General features: G+C 39.7%; 1 protein-coding gene across 6 annotated transcripts in view; it reads left to right on the top strand.

The window, feature by feature from the left end:
* The first annotated feature begins 475 nt into the window (after positions 1-475).
* lrrc75ba (leucine rich repeat containing 75Ba) overlaps positions 476-16,186 on the top strand; it is a 40,072-nt gene continuing 24,361 nt past the window's right edge. For 4 of the 6 annotated variants that reach the window (XR_002197614.3, XR_002197612.3, XR_002197613.3 and 1 more), the window contains exon 1: positions 477-1,111. Coding sequence is in view for 2 of the 6 variants with exons in the window: in XM_010895107.4 (XP_010893409.1) it covers positions 794-1,111 (318 nt within the window). In the remaining 4 variants the exon portion in view is untranslated. Of the gene's footprint in view, positions 1,112-2,002; positions 2,117-16,186 lie in introns of all 6 variants that reach the window. The other 2 variants (XM_013136651.4, XM_020052255.3) reach the window with 2 other exon arrangements.

Genomic DNA, 16,186 nt, shown 5'->3' with positions numbered 1-16,186 from the left:
CACCCTGTTTTGTTGGATGAATTTAGTGTCATTTCAAATACAGGAATTTCCTTAATGTGCATAATGCTGCATTTTTATTTTATGGTTGAAAATGCTTTGGATTTAGTCACGTGTCCTCACCAAATGAAATAAATGTACTATATTTGTATGCTCAATGATGCCTACTCCGGCTGCAAGCTGTGCTGAGCCCCTGATGTCTGCTGTCACTAGGGCTAATCTACTGAATTATTGGAGGAAAACAAAACCTTGTGGCCTAATTCCAAGATTTGTGGTTAATTGTTTCTACGTTACCAACTGATCTTACTGGTAATTTTATAAGAAACAATAACTTTGTAATTCTCATTAAAGGTTGTATAGAAATACATAATGCCACAGTAAATAAAGGTTGAAGAGGGTGTTCACAATAGGTGTGCGTTAAGGTGTAGGCTCTGCGGGCATTCAAGAATGAGGGCGTATCGTATCGTCATTGACATTTTTGCGAGCAACGACACCGGAGTCAGCCGCGCAACGCACAAGCCTAAATAACATCGTACAGGGATAGTCAGGGAATTACAAGAGCCTCCAACGCCTGACCAAGCTGCCACACAGACCGTCAGAGATCAAAACGTTAACAGAGCGTTTGTTTGGTGTTATAGTGTAACGCGTGGAGAAGATAGTCATTAAATTTTTTGTGCTAACGCTGTTTATAAAACTATATACACTTGATACGTATAATGTATTTGTTATTTGACTGATTGGTATTTGAATGTTTTCTTGATAGGATAGTGTGTTTATGTTATGTTTGTAATGTGCAATGGTAATTAACTCTCGATATAAATACGGAAACATGGGTTCTAGATTAAGCAGACAGAGTAGTCTGGACAATGAAAATTTTACGAAAAGGCGTCGCAAGCATCTTGACAGTACGGGAGAAAGCGATAGAGGTGGAAGTCGAAGCGGTGGCGACTTTCTGTTTACAATGATGCTTAAATCAGACAAACTACCGGGGATGCTGCGGAGGTCCAACCACAGTCCATACGTGAGGCGTGTGGCATGGATCCGAGAGATACAAAAACTGCTCCGTGATCGAAGGATAGATCAGGCAACCGACGTGCTCAAACTGTTAAGGAAGGTAAGAACAAATATATAGTCCTATTATTTATTTTTTGTGTAGTAATCAAATATTGGGCACACATGTACGTATGTTATGTGTTTGGGAAATCCAATAAGGCTACGATAATTTAGATTTTAGTATTTCAAACAAATAGAGGCTACAACCTACGTTTGTAGTGTGCCTTGTTTAGACTGGCATGTTCGGGTCATGTAGGTACACATTTACTTATTTATTTATATTGTATTTAGCATAGGCTACATTTTAAATAGGCTTACTTATTAAAAACACAGCGCCACAGGTGCTCCTTCAAGTGACCTATTGTGGTAGAAGGTGATTGTCAATTTGGTTCACTACTCTCATATTCTGTTCATACAAAATCCTTGACATTACTATACCAGCATTTTTGGATATCGGACAGGTTTTGAAAGGTCAAAGATGCTTATAGTAGTCAAAATTAATGGATTTTCAAAATACAAGTATTGGGTCAGCTCTTCATGAATTAACTGCCGATCAATTCTATAACCCCGCCCCAACACATATTTTTGTGTAACGACAAAATGGGGAAAGCTAACTAACTCTAAATCGAACTGATTTTGAAATAAAAAATGTATTTGAATGAATTACCAAATTATTAGCTAGCTCCCCAGTCACTGTAGAAACTAGCTATCTGACAAAAGTGCTTACATGCTATTGTAGCTTGCTATTAAATTTTTTTATATATATATATATATATCAACAGATGATTTGCACACCATTTCCCTCCCAATTTTGTGGTGCTCAATTCATGATTATGCCCATGCCTTGTTGCAACAACTCCCAGGTGGTTCTGGAGAGTCGATCAGGACATGAATCCTCCTAAGCACATCCTGCCTAGCCTCTCTAGTTCTTATCACATGTTTGCTCAACCAGGAAAGTTCTGCCAAAATCTATGTGCTTGAAGAAGAGCGCATTCTCAAGGCCAACAACCCCAATTGAGCTTGCAGTCTACCAACCCACCACAAGGAGTCGAAGGAGTGTGTTGAGGTAAGGCAGCCCTGTCCAGTATCTCTACCACCGGTCTCGGAATGTGCTGAGCCAATACTCAACACTCTACGAGAGTTCCCGGCGCTGTTCGCCTGATTCAATATTCAAACTACTGATCCCAATAATGCAACTGTGCTCAGGAGCAGTGACTTAATGCATGACGCCATTTGGAACTCTCAACTTTCAATATTCCCGCCACATATGATATCTCTCTGTTCACCACTCTGTTTCTTGGGCAAGGGAAAATTAAAGTACACTCGGATGTAATTAAGAAAAATACAATTCATGCCAGGATGGAGTCCAGGACCTCGAGAGGATCCCAAAGTAGCGGTGAAAGAGAACAATGCGAGGCTTCAATGGGCTCTATCAAGGTCCGGGGGAGAGGTCAAAACGTCATTCCCAGGCCCTCAACAACAGAAAGACAGAGTTAATGAAGCAAAAACTATGAGAGCAACAATCCAGTGTGACTGTGTAGCTCAGCATTCCAACTGGAAGCTAGAAAAACACATGGCTTACAATTCATTGTCAGTCTAACTCTACTAACCAGGTATAACCCACCTTTCTTCACAAATAAGTGTCTCATATTTAAACACCAAAAACTGTAGGAGGTGTTATGAAAAGCTTTGGGATAAACTAGGTTTTTGCTTTGGACTGTAGTCATATTTTTCTGACAAGTTCAGAAACTTTCTTAACTGTAACTGATGTCATTATTTATGCTGGATACTGTGGAAAAGTCCACTTTTCAGGGAAAAACAACAAGGAAAAATTAAGCCTACAGAAAATCTCAAAAGAGTGGATAGCAGTTGATTATTTCAATTCTATTAATTGCCCGGGAACAACTCAAAAGCGATGTGCCATGGGTTATTCTAAAGTCACATTATAGATTTGTCAGTTCCCAAAATATTACATGTTGTGTTCAAGATACAAGGAGAACAAGTCTTCACCCAAACATGAAAATGAGAATGATAAGGTGTCATGGCAACCATAGTTCTAGGTTAAAGTTAACAGACCTGATCTGAGCTAGCAATTGTTTTTGTTCTGCCACAATTAGAATGACCAAAAGAGACATATAAGCAACTTCACCTTGGACCTATATGTAGCTGTGCCATAGATAAGATAGTTCGAGGCCTAGCACCTTCTCTTGTGGCCACAATCATGTCTAAGAACAGGGCTTGCTGACCAAGGTCTGTCTTGGCTTCAGTGAACAGTCTAAATATTCTGGGCCTATTCTAACACAGTCCACTCATTTAACTGTTTAGCAGTTTTCTAAGGACAGAATACCATTCTTACTGAAGCTTACTGGTCTTTGTATTGCAATTAATACACAAATCAAGATGATGATAATCAAAGGAATACATGGGTTTCTATTTTCTTTAAAAATCCTGTCCTTTGTAATATTGTGTATCATGGGCCAATGAAGGTTTGTTAGAAACTGTAAAACATTAATGAGGCACAGTGCCTTCTATACCCACTCCTCGTTAGCTTTGGGACATTTTCATTTATAAGACATTTATACTGAGAATGCTCCTGTTTCACCTGGCTAAGACTAATGGCTAGGACTCAGCCATCTAATGTTCGTTGCTATGTCTGTTGCTATGCATTCTCCCAGACACAGACAGGGCCAATAAGGCTCTTCAGCTTGTAGTCCTAAAAAACTGTCTGCTTCTTCATTACTATCTAATAAGAAATATAATTAGGTTTTTGCATACATGCTGAATATAGGATGTTGTACATTTTGTTCTACAATAAAATATTAGTATTTGACTGACAGATCTTTATTAATTGTTAAGCCTTTATATGCTAAAGAAAAGTATGTTACTAAGACGTTGCTAACTTTCAGAGAAATGTAACAAATGGCATTTTTTTCATGTGCCTCTGTTTTGAACTGGGTAGACCTATCCTGGATGGTAGCTACTGAAGTCCTCTACGTACAGCAGATTGCAGGACCGGGGATGGTGGGTAGGGCATGCTTGTTAGCATAGGCTTTATTTGAGTAGTAGCCTGGCTTCTCAGCGTGGAAACTTTGACTAGTACTCTGTAAGGTTCCTCTATTAATTTAGTCTGCTTGAAGGATAATTGACTTCCCCTGGCAGACCTGGGTACTTACAGGGACATAAATGCTGATCCATTACGCACTCTATGTTTTCTCATTTGTTGTGTTCAGCCAATTTAATGACACCTATGTTGATTGCATTGTGTCCTTATATTATGGAACATTAATGTAACTATCCATTCATCTTATGTTGGGTTGGAATAAAGCACACGTAGGAATTTTCTATTTATCATGTGTGTGGGTGCATGTAAGCCCAGATCAATACCTCAACCACTGTCCCCCTAACTCACGGTGCAGTCTCCTCCATTGACAGGCCACTGAATGATTACTCCTCTGCTGCGCTTGTCTCATGTGTTTTTGCCAACCTCCCTACTCCCCTACCTGTATTGCTTCATATGGACAAGGCAAGATCTCACTTCCACTTAGCTGTCCAAAGCAGCCATTAGAGCTACACATCTACCCTCTCCCTGGCCATAATGCCTTGGTGTCTACTGCCAGACCAGTCTCTCTAATGGACCTCTGCAGTTACAGCGGAGGCGGACGCAGCAGACAGTTCCAGAAATACTGAAAATAAACCTAATTTCATATTCCAATGGTGGCTTAGTGTTTCTAAATATATTGTTCGGTAGATTCATAGAGGTACAGCATGTGCAGTGTCTTTGCCATAGTGTGTGTATTGATTTAATTGGCCCATAGTTGATATGCGACAACACTCTTATTCATGGTAAATGACACTTTAAGACAAGAATGGATGATGGCTTGAAGATTCTTAATCAAGTTTAGAATTTGCTCCATTTATTTGCTGTGTTTCAATGTATGGATCAGGATTTTAAAGCATGTTATCAGCTCTGCTGAAAATAGTACTTCAAGTTTCTGTCCTCTTTGTCTGTTTGATTGAAAGCCCCACTCTCTTTCTGGCATTGTCCAATCTGTAGATAATTACACTGAATATTTGACAGAGGAGAACGTTGAAGCGGCTTAATCAATGCAAGTAGATATCCCAGGATTTTAAAATTGCGTAACAGCCTAATCACATAGGATCTAGGCATGGCTCCTTTAAATGTGCTGTTTTGATTAAATAAGCTTGACATCATAGTGTCTCTTAAAAGTATTCAGCACCCTTTGGACCTTTTCACATTTCATCATCAAAACAGAACTATTGTATTATTAATGGAAATAACTCATTTCCATTGTGTATTGTGAATGGTTACATGGGTCAACCAAGTAGTCTTGAGTAGTCTCTGTCTTTTGTATAACTTTCTCTTTTGTTTGTCTGTTGATCTGTACAAATGTAGACGTATTTCATCAGATTCCCCATTAGCCTCTGCCTATGCAGCTGCTACTCTTCCTGGTGTCAGTTGCTTTGAAACCCAATACAGTACACATAAATATAGTATTACAATGTGACGGTAAAATGCACAATAATGAAGTCTTCATTCATAACACTGAATCAGTGTCTCTTGCCGTCCCTGAAGAGGGTTTTTATTGTTTTTTTAATTCTGTTTTTATTACTAACTTGCATAACCTGGCGCGGTAGAGTTCCATGTGATCACTGTTCTGCGTTGTGCCTCTCGGCTTCTGTTCTGGACCTGGGTATTGTGAAGAGACCTGTTGTTGCATGCTTTGTATGGTGCTGATTTGTTAACTATGTATCAATTGCCTGAAAACACAGCTTGTGACTTTGTTCCTGTACTATTTGTAAAAAACCTGGTAGGTTGACCGATGACCTGAACCAGATTGCATTCATTGGTTACAGTTTTAACTTATTTTCGCGTGGACAGCTTGATGAAAGCTAGTCAGCATTAAAATCCTCTAGAAAACCTACCTGTTGATGCCACAAATCTTAACAAACATTTCCCACACATGGTTCCTTATAGTGACTAGTACTCCATTGGAAAAAACAACACCCTACTAGAATAGTAGAGTGGGGCAAGTCAACCTGTAACCACATACAGTGGGGAGAACAAGTATTTGATACACTGCTGATTTTGCCTATGTCATTTTTATCATAAGTACTCTTCAACTGTGAGTGACGGAATCTAAAACAAAAATCCAGAAAATCACATTGTATGATTTTTAAGTAATTAATTAGCATTTTATTGCATGACATAAGTATTTGATACATCAGAAAAGCAGAACTTAATATTTGGTTTGCAATTAGAGATTATACATTTCCTGTAGTTCTTGACCAGGTTTGCACACACTGCAGCAGGGATTTTGGCCCAGTCCTCCATACAGACCTTCTACAGATCCTTCAGGTTTTTGGGGCTGTCGCTGGGCAATACAGACTTTCAGCTCCCTCCAAAGATGTTCTATTGGGTTCAGGTCTGGAGACTGGCTAGGCCACTCCAGGACCTTGAGATGCTTCTTTTCTTACAGAGCCACTCCTTAGTTGCCCAGGCTGTGTGTTTCGGGTCGTTGTCATGCTGGAAGACCCAGCCACGACCCATCTTCAATGGTCTTACTGAGGGAAGGAGGTTGTTGGCCAAGATCTTGCGATACATGGCCCCATCCATCCTCCTCTCAATAAGGTGCAGTCGTCCTGTCCCCTTTGCAGAAAAGCATCCCCAAAGAATGATGTTTCCACCTCCATGCTTCATGGTTGGGATGGTGTTCCTGGGGGAGTTTGACCGTCATCTTGAACTTCTTCCATTTTCTAATAATTGCGCCAACAGTTGTTGCCTTCTTTCCAAGCTGCTTGCCTATTGTTCTGTAGCCCATCCCAGCCTTGTGCAGGTCTACAATTTTATCCCTGCTGTCCTTACACACCTCTCTGGTCTTGGCCATTGTGGAGAGGTTGGAGTCTGTTTGATTAAGTGTGTGGACAGGTGTCTTTTATACAGGTAACAAGTTCAAACAGGTGCTGTTAATACAGGTTATGAGTGGAGAACAGGAGGTCTGTGAGAGCCAGAATTCTTACTGGTTGGTAGATGATCAAATACTTATGTCATGCAGTAAAATGCAAATTCATTATTTAAAAATAATACAATGTGATTTTCTGGATTTTTGTTTTAGATTCCATCTCTCACAGTTAAAGTGTACCTATGATTACAGACTTTTTAAGTAGGAAAACCTGCAATATCGGCTGTGTATCAAATACTTGTTCTCCCCACTGTATATTGAGCAAAATTGCATTTACAACGGATGTCTTGTGATCATTCATAACAAACATTTTATCCAATCAACTTTGTAGCCAAGAACAATTGTGATTATGAACACTAGAAAATGTACCAGCTAACTACTGGGGTTCTGTTGTAGTCCTAAAGGACATTACACATTTTGATGTACAGCAATAAACTTCGAGCAGTAAATGGCTTGCCCAGTGTCAGACCATCAGGGCTACGCAAAGTTGGTTAAGTGACGCATGCCAGGCTTTCCAACATTACACGGTGTGGTTCTCCCCACTGTAACGTCTATATCTTCAATGTTAATTGAGCCTACCAGGAATATGCCACTGCTCATATATAGCAACACCTCCTCCATTTGCGTATCTTTTCTGTATAATGGCGAATATATGAAGCTACCACTGAATGATTTTCAGCGGAGCAGGATTCTCCGGGTGTCGGAACTCTCGCAGTGATTGATAAATGGCAGTACAGACAGTTTAACTTTCTTTCACATACTCTGGCCTGTGCTTTTGGCTGCATATTAGCCAAACAGCTTAAAATAATGTGTCTAGCAGCAGCACATACACGGCACACCCACTGGAACACCTGCACTAACAGTCAAAGGAAATGACAGCTCCCAAACAGTGACCGTGTCAGGTACTGGCTGGGGTGCCTCTAGGCATCTCTATGTGCCTGGGGGCCACAGTCAGGGCCTGACTGCAGAAGTGCCTTTACGAATCTCTGTGCTCCTCTTTTTATTATCCCTAATTAGAGGCAGCTGACCCACATTGCCTCTAATTGGGGACCCTATTTTAGTTGCTCTTGTTAACTTTGAGTTGGTGCTTCATTGTTTGCGTCTTGTGCTCGGTTTGTGGGCTGCCTCTCCTTTTGTTGTTTTCTGTTCAGTTATTTGTGAAGGACATTAAAAGGATGTTTCCCTACTACACCTTTGCGCCCTGTGTCCAGCCTCTCTTTGACTATGACAGACCATACACACTCCACGTATGCCAGTATATTTTATAAAACAGATCGACCAGACCGATAGATAATACCAGTCATGATAATACAAAAAACATTTCCATCTTAAACTGTACTATTATTACTACAGTGCAAACTTCTTTCAACAAACATCTTTCAACTTCTACACACAAGTTTGAATCCAACACCATTAGTCTTGCATTGTTGCATTCTGTTTTCATAGACCGCTAACAACCAGCAAGCTGCAAAAGAACAGACACAAGACAATGATCACGTGAAACGTATCCTCTTGTTAAAAGTGTTGTTGAAAAGGCAAATTTTAACAAATTAGCCTTCTACCTTCTGTAACAGCCTCCAGTGTTAGTCAGTCCCAGCAAGTGCAAGTCAATACAGCCCTAATACCGTTAAATGGCAGATGCCTTCTGTCCAAACCCTGAAGGCCAGCTACATTCAGCTTTCCAAACAAATGGGTGAAATTGAACAGAAAGTCATTAAAATGAATTAACAAATTAAATCAGTAATATTCTGTAAATAATACCAGATGATAATTTAAACATACGCTACTGTTTAAAAGTCTGGGTAACTTTCTGTGTTTTCCATGAAAACATACATGAATTGAGTTTGAATAGGTAATATAGCAAAAGGAATAGGAAATATAGTCATTGACAAGGTTTTGAAATAAAAAAATATTTGATTATTATTGTTTTTTTCAAAGAATCCTCCATTTGCAGCAGTAACAGCCTTGCAGAGCTTTGGCATTCTAGTTGTCAGAAATTTCACCCCATGCTTCCTGAAGCTGCTCCCACAACACAACAGCTCAATTGGTTTGTGATCATTTGACTGTGCTGGCCACTCCATTATAGACAGAATACCAGCTGACCTTTTACCCTGTACAAATCAACCCCAGACCATCACATTGCCTACACCATGCTTGACCGATGGCTCCAAGCACTCATCCAGACTTAAATTTAATTTGTGATCCAAACGCCTCAAACTTTGATTTGTCTGTCTTTTTTCCAATCATCCTCTGTCCAGTGATTGTGTTTTTTGCCCATATTAATATTTTATTTTTATTGGCCAGTCTGACATATGTCTTTTTCTTTGCAACTCTGCTTAGAAGGTCAGCACCCAGAGTGGCCTCTTCACTGTTGACGTTGAGGCTGGTGTTTTGCGTGTACTATTTAATGAAGCTGCCAGTTGAGGACCTGTGAGGCATCTATTTCTCAAACTTGACACTTACTATTCTGGTTAGAGCCAGTTTGCGCTGTTGAGCGAAGGGAGTAGTACGCAGCATTGTACGTGACCTTCAGATTCTTGTGTGCAATTTCTCACATGAAATAGCCTTTATTTCTTAAAACAAGAATAGACTGATAAGTTTCAGAAGCAAGTTATTTGTTTCTGGCTATTTTGAGCCTGTAATCGGACACTCAATTGCTGATGCTCCAGATACTCAACAAGTCTAAAGAAGAAACATTTTCAACTAATGTAATTGCAAAAGGGTTTTCTAATGACCAATTAGACTTATTAAATGATAAACTTGGTATAGCAAACACAACATGTCACTAGAATACAGGACCGATTGTTGCTGAGAATGGGCCTCTGTACGCAGATATTGTAAATATTACATGTATGTTGATATTCTATTGAAAATCAGCTGTTTCCAGTTACAATAGTCATTTACAACATTAATAATGTCAACTCTGTATTTCTGATCAATTTGATTTCATTTTAATGGACAAAAAATATGATCAAAAACAAGGACATTTCTATGTGACGCCAAAACTTTGAACAGGAGTGTAAAAACTATACATCAAGTACAGTGTAATATAACATTGGTATTGCTATAAGATTAAATAAAGTCACACCAATTGGGCAAATGCTTTGAATAACTCTCTGGAATAAAACAATTAACAGGGGGTTACCTTGTATTTATTTGCTTGAGATGAGCTAGCAATTTTCCATCAACGAATGACATTCAGCAGAGAGTTAATATTGCCTGTGAGTAGACATGCTCCCTTTTCATTCTGATGACAGCCTTCGCAGTTGAAAAGTTCTGGTTTCTTCCAAAAAAGGTAAAAGTTATTCTCAAAGATTTGTTGAATCTGCAGCGATTTTCCAGACAAACATGTAGAAACTACAAAAGACCTAATTTCTCACCATCCATTTGCACTCATGACATAGGACCTGAGATTATAGGAAGCTGCTAAACTGCAGAATTTTCTGGAAAGATTACATAACCTTATTAATAGGGAAGTCAGTGATTTATGTATGCCAGGCACCCTCCCAAATCATTTTTTTAAATTTTTTATTGCGGGTATGCCTTTGTCCCTGTGTGTGTGTGTGTGTGTGTGTGGTGTCCTGAGATGTTTTGAAACATTAGATGGTGTGTTGAACACCACTTAAACAAGTGTTGTGCAACACCTTGGCAGGGACTGATAGCTTAACTGAAAAGGGTTGAAATCACTATTTTGTGTTTGAAGCTCTACTTAATAAATGTTCTTGCGGAAAGATTTTCTTTACATATTATTATTATTGTTCCAATTTATTTCACCGGCTCTACAGCCTAAACACCAAAACATTATCTCTTGAACCATCAAGCTTGAGAAACCAAATCAACTTTATTTCACATATTCAGGCAATCCTAACTTAAAATGATTAAACATTTATTGACTATTACTATTACTAAGAAATAGTTATAGAAATGGTTCGAGTCATACCTGACTGACTTTTTCGGTCCACCTAGCCGAATTTTCATCAACCACGGCACCTCTCACTTGTGGGGTCCCACAAGGCTCCATTTTAGGCCCCATCTTTTTTTCACTTTATATGTTGCCCTTGGGTCCATTTTTAAGAAACAATATCTCCTTTTCATTGCTTACTTATTTTAAATTAAAGTAAGACAGATATTTTTATGTGTGGATGAGGTAACTTGCTGAGTGATCCGTTTGGTACCCTAGGCCCTCGAGCCTCTTATAGTAAACCGTTTGTAAAGAACGGTAAGCTCAATAAGCAAATTAGTCTAGTACTGCAATCTAGCTTCTTTCAGCTAAGACTTTTGGCAAAGGTTAAGGTCTGTCTTCCTCCGAGGGATTTTGAGAAAGTTATCCATGCATTTATTACTTCTCAGCTGGATTACTGTAATTCCCTTGTACCTGAGGGTAGATCAGAAAACCCTAACCCTAAAACTCGAGTTTTAACCGGTGTAAGAAAACAGGAGCACATAATACCAATTTTGGCCTCCCTTCATTGGCTTCCTTTTTATTTCAGGATGGATTTTAAGATTTGAATGCTTGTCTTTAAGATTTTAAATGGATTGGCCCCTTTATATCTGTCTGAACTTTTACATTGTCATTCTCCAGCCTGAGCACTTAGGTCAGCTAACCAGTTACTTCTAGTTGTCCCAAAAGCCAGGCTAAAAACTAGAGGGGCTCGAGCTTTCGCGGTAGTAGTCCCATCCTCTGGAATGGCCTACCACTGCATATTTGAAATGCCCAGACTATGCCTACTTTTAAGTAATTGCAGAAGACACAACTTTTTACCCTGGCTTTTAATCTTAGCTGAGTTGGCATTAAATGTCTGTGCTGCTATTTTGTCTGTGTCTTATGTGTATCTTCGTAATTTTTTGTGCTTACCTGAATCAAACCTCTGTTTTGGAAGGTGTGTTCATGAGCAAATGGGAGGTGAGAAAGTTCCGACCTCCGAGTGAGAGAATACAGTTGTGGCCAAAAGTTTGGAGACTGACACAAATATAAATGTTTACAAAGTCTGCAGCTTCAGTGCTTTTAGATATTTTTGTCAGATGTTACTATTGTATACTGAAGTATAATGACAAGCATTTCATAAGTGTCAAAGGGTTTTATTGACAATTACATTAAGTTTATGCAAAGAGTCAATATATACAGTGTTGACCCTTCATTTTCAAGACCTCTGCAATGCGCCCTGGCATGCTTTCAGTTAACTTCTGGGCCACATCCTGACCTATGGCAGCCCATTCTTGCATAATCAATACTTGGAGTTTGTCAGAATTTGAGGGGGTTTTGTTCGTCCGCCTGCCTCTTGAGGATTGACAACAAGTTCTCAATGTGATTAAGGTCTGGGGTGTTTCCTGGCCATAGACCCAAAATGTGTTCTGTTCCCTGAGCCCCTTATCACTTTTGCCTTATGGCAATGTGGTTCATCATGCTGGAAAAGGCATTGTTCATCACCAAACTGTTCTTGGATGGTTGGGAGAAGTTGCTCTCAGTGGATGTTTTGGCACCATTCTTTATTCATGGCTGTGTTCTTGGGCAAAAGTGTGAGTGAGCCCACTCCCTTGGCTGAGGTGTGACCCCACACATGAATGGTCTCAGGATGCTTTACTGTTGGTATGACACAGGACTGATGGTAGCGCCCACCTTGTCTTCTCCAGAAAAGCTTTTTTCCAGATGCCCCAAACAATTGAAAAGGGCATTCATCAGAGAACATTACTTTTGCAGAATATCAGTCTGTCCCTGATGTTTTTCCTGGAGGAAAGTGGCTTCTTTGCTGCCCTTCTTGACACCAGGCCATCCTCCAAAAGTCTTCGCCTCACTGTGTGTGCAGATGCACTCACACCTGCCTGCTGCCATTCCTAAGCAAGCTCTGCACTGGTGGTGCCCCGATATCCCAGCTGAATCAACTTTAGGAGACGGTCCTGGCGCTTGCTGGATTTTCTTGGGCGACATGAAGCCTTCTTCACAACAGTTGAACCTCTCTCATTGAAGTTCTTGATGATCCGATCAATGGTTGATTTAGGTACAATCTTACTAGCAGCAATATTCTTGCCTGTGAAGCCCTTTTTGTGCAAAGCAATGATGACGGCACGTGCTTCCTTGCAGGTTACCATGGTTAACAGAGGAAGAACAATGATTCCAAGCACCACCCACAGTTTAAAGCTTCCAGTCTGTTATTATAACTCAATCAGCTTGACTGAGTGATCTCTAGCCTTGTCCTCATCAACACTTAATGAGAGGATCACTGACATGATGTCAGCTGGTCCTTTTGTGGCAGGGCTGAAATGCAGTGGAAATGTTTTTTTTAATTTTCATGACAAAGAGAGACTTCATCTGATCACTCTTCATAACATTCTGGAGTATATGCAAATTGCCATCTTACGAACTGAGGCTGCAGACTTTGTGAAAATTTATATTTGTGTCAGTCTCAAAACGTTCGGCCACAACTGTACACCTGAATGCTTTTTGAAAGCTCTTGGAAGTAACGTTAAGTTTGACATCATTTGACATGGCAGCATTTGTGGTGAATGGTTAGAAAACAAGAATAACTTGCTTCGCTCACAAAAAAATCACTGTATTTGTTTATTTAGGTCTTACTCATTAGTGCAGTTGATTGTGATTTTAAAGGATACTTTGCGGTTTACTTTTGGGTAACTGAGGTAATGTTATGCCTCTGGCTAGCTAGCCTTAACGTTACTTAACTGTCAATACTGTTGCCTATTTGTTCTTGTCATGTAAAAGCTCCTCTGAACTGAAACTTTTGAAATTGAACAGGTTCCAGAATCTATAATAATGTTCAGGGAGGAGTAGATGTAATTTCAGTTACTAAAACATCACAATTAAAATTGTATGTGGAAAAAACATATCAGTTCAAAATATGTATCAAAATATGATATTAAAAAGGTGAATAATTGATGTTTTTATGTCATGCATCTTTTTTATTATCAGCAATTCAAGTTGTTAATTTGTAAGCTCCAAATCCTCTTATTTCACTCAATGGCCTTTGTGCCCTGGCATGTGACCTTTGTGCCCTAAGCATTTTTGTGACACCGCTGGCCAAATGGCGCTTACAAAATTCCAAGCCTGTTTATAACTACTTATATGGTGTTTCAAATGTAGTCTATTGTAGAATTAGATGTGTTCTCCTGGTTTAATATGGATTTATTAGCTCAATTACCCACAATCCTCAAAAGAAAAAAGAAGAAATTGTTATTGTCTTTGGTTATCATCAGGAATCATACAGTACTTTGATGATCAGTATATTCATTTTAATTAATTTTTAAACGTTATATTTATGTCATTTTTAATTCACCCCAGGGAACTTTATTGATTGTGGCTGTAGTTGAATGTGAAAAATTCCACTGAAAGCGACATTTAGCCTAAACCTTTTTTTGTTTCAATGTTGCTTACCTTTTATATGCCCTGAAACCCTGTATTTTCACAACACTCTTATAATGAAGGAAGAACAACTTAGGGTGTTTCAGAAAATTACTATTATGTTTTTAAAGCACTTTCTGTGTATATAAATGCTTACATTGGGTTTACATTCAAACCCTCTCCAAACAGCAGATCTCAGTGTTGTATTCATAATTTCATTAAGCAATAGTGTTTTGGGTATTTCTATTTTTACACACTGCAACTCTTTTATGTCTGTGTGCCCTAAAAAAATGTGTCTGCACCATTCATCGAGGACTTTTTTTTAGACTAACTGTTTAGAATGCAGTGCACAATGGCAGACCTAAACAAAAGGCTTCACTCGACATCAAAAGAAGAACCAAATGCTCATCCATCATAGAATGCCTATTGATTTCATTTACTGCGGAATCCATCAGGACAGAAGTTAGTAATACAGTCAGAGATGTGCAATGCTGTGGTATGCTTAACCTCTCAAAAACGTATTACCCTCAGCAGAGATTAACAAAAATGGATAGGAAAAAATTTGATGTTTTCATGGAGATGCCGCATCGTGCTAAATTTTTAAGTCCATGGCTTAATAATTTGGAGATTGTTTTGTTTTATTCAATGCTACATCCAGCGTATTCCCTACTGGATTTAAATGGTGATTTTGACCATATATAAATAAATTAGAGGTGTTTTGAAATGCAAATAGCCAAGTTTGTGATCGAGCACTGACGTTTTAAAAGATATTTATTAACACCGATTTCCTACTGGTGTGCATACAACTATTTGCTACAGTATCTCACAAAAGTGAGTACACCCCTCACATTTTTAAAAATATTTGATTATATCTGTTCATGTGACAACACTGAAGAAATGACACTTTGCTACAATGTAGTGAGTGTACAGCTTGTATAACAGTGTATAATTTGCACACAGCCATTAATGTCTAAACCACTGGCAACAAAAGTGAAAATGTCCAAATGTCCAAATTGGGCCCAAAGTGTCAATATTTTGTGTGGCCACCATTCTTTTCCAGCACTGCCTTAACATTCTTGGGCATGGAGTTCACCAGAGCTTCACAGGTTTCCACTAGAGTCTTCTTCCTCTCCTCCATGACGACATCACGGAGCTGGTGGATGTTAGAGACCTTGCGCTCCTCCACCTTCCGTTTGAGGATGCCCCACATATGTTCAATAGGGTTTAGGTCTGGAGACATGCTTGGCCAGTCCATCACCTTTACCCTCAGCTTCTTTAGCAAGGCAGTGGTCACTGCCCTGTGGCCCATTCTCTGGAGGGAGGGGATCATGCTCTGCTTCAGTATGTCACAGTACATGTTGACATTCATGGTTCCCTCAATGAACTTTAGCTCCCCAGTGCCGGCAGCACTCATGCAGGCCCAGACCATGACACTCCCACCACAATGCTTGACTGTAGACAGGACACACTTGTCTTTGTACTCCTCACCTGGTTGCCGCCACACACGCTTGACACCACAGTGGGGTTCCAGTAATCCATGTCCTTAGTCTGCTTGTCAGCAAACTGTTTGCAGTCTTTCTTGTGCATCGTATGGCGTATGGTCTGAGCACTGACAGGCTGACACCCCACCCCTTCAACCTCTGCAGCAATGCTGGCAGCACTCATACGTCTATTTCCCAAAGAAAACCTCTGCATATGACGCTGAGCACGTGCACTCAACTTCTTTGCTCGACCATGGCGAGGCGTGTTCTGAGTGGAACCTGTCCTGTTAAACCGCTGTATGGTCTTGGCCACCATGCTGCAG

The sequence above is a fragment of the Esox lucius genome, chromosome 13, assembly GCF_011004845.1.
Source record: "Esox lucius isolate fEsoLuc1 chromosome 13, fEsoLuc1.pri, whole genome shotgun sequence".
NCBI lineage: Eukaryota > Metazoa > Chordata > Actinopteri > Esociformes > Esocidae > Esox > Esox lucius.
Note: the sequence above shows the minus strand (reverse complement) of the source record. Positions and strands in the feature narration are given on the sequence as shown.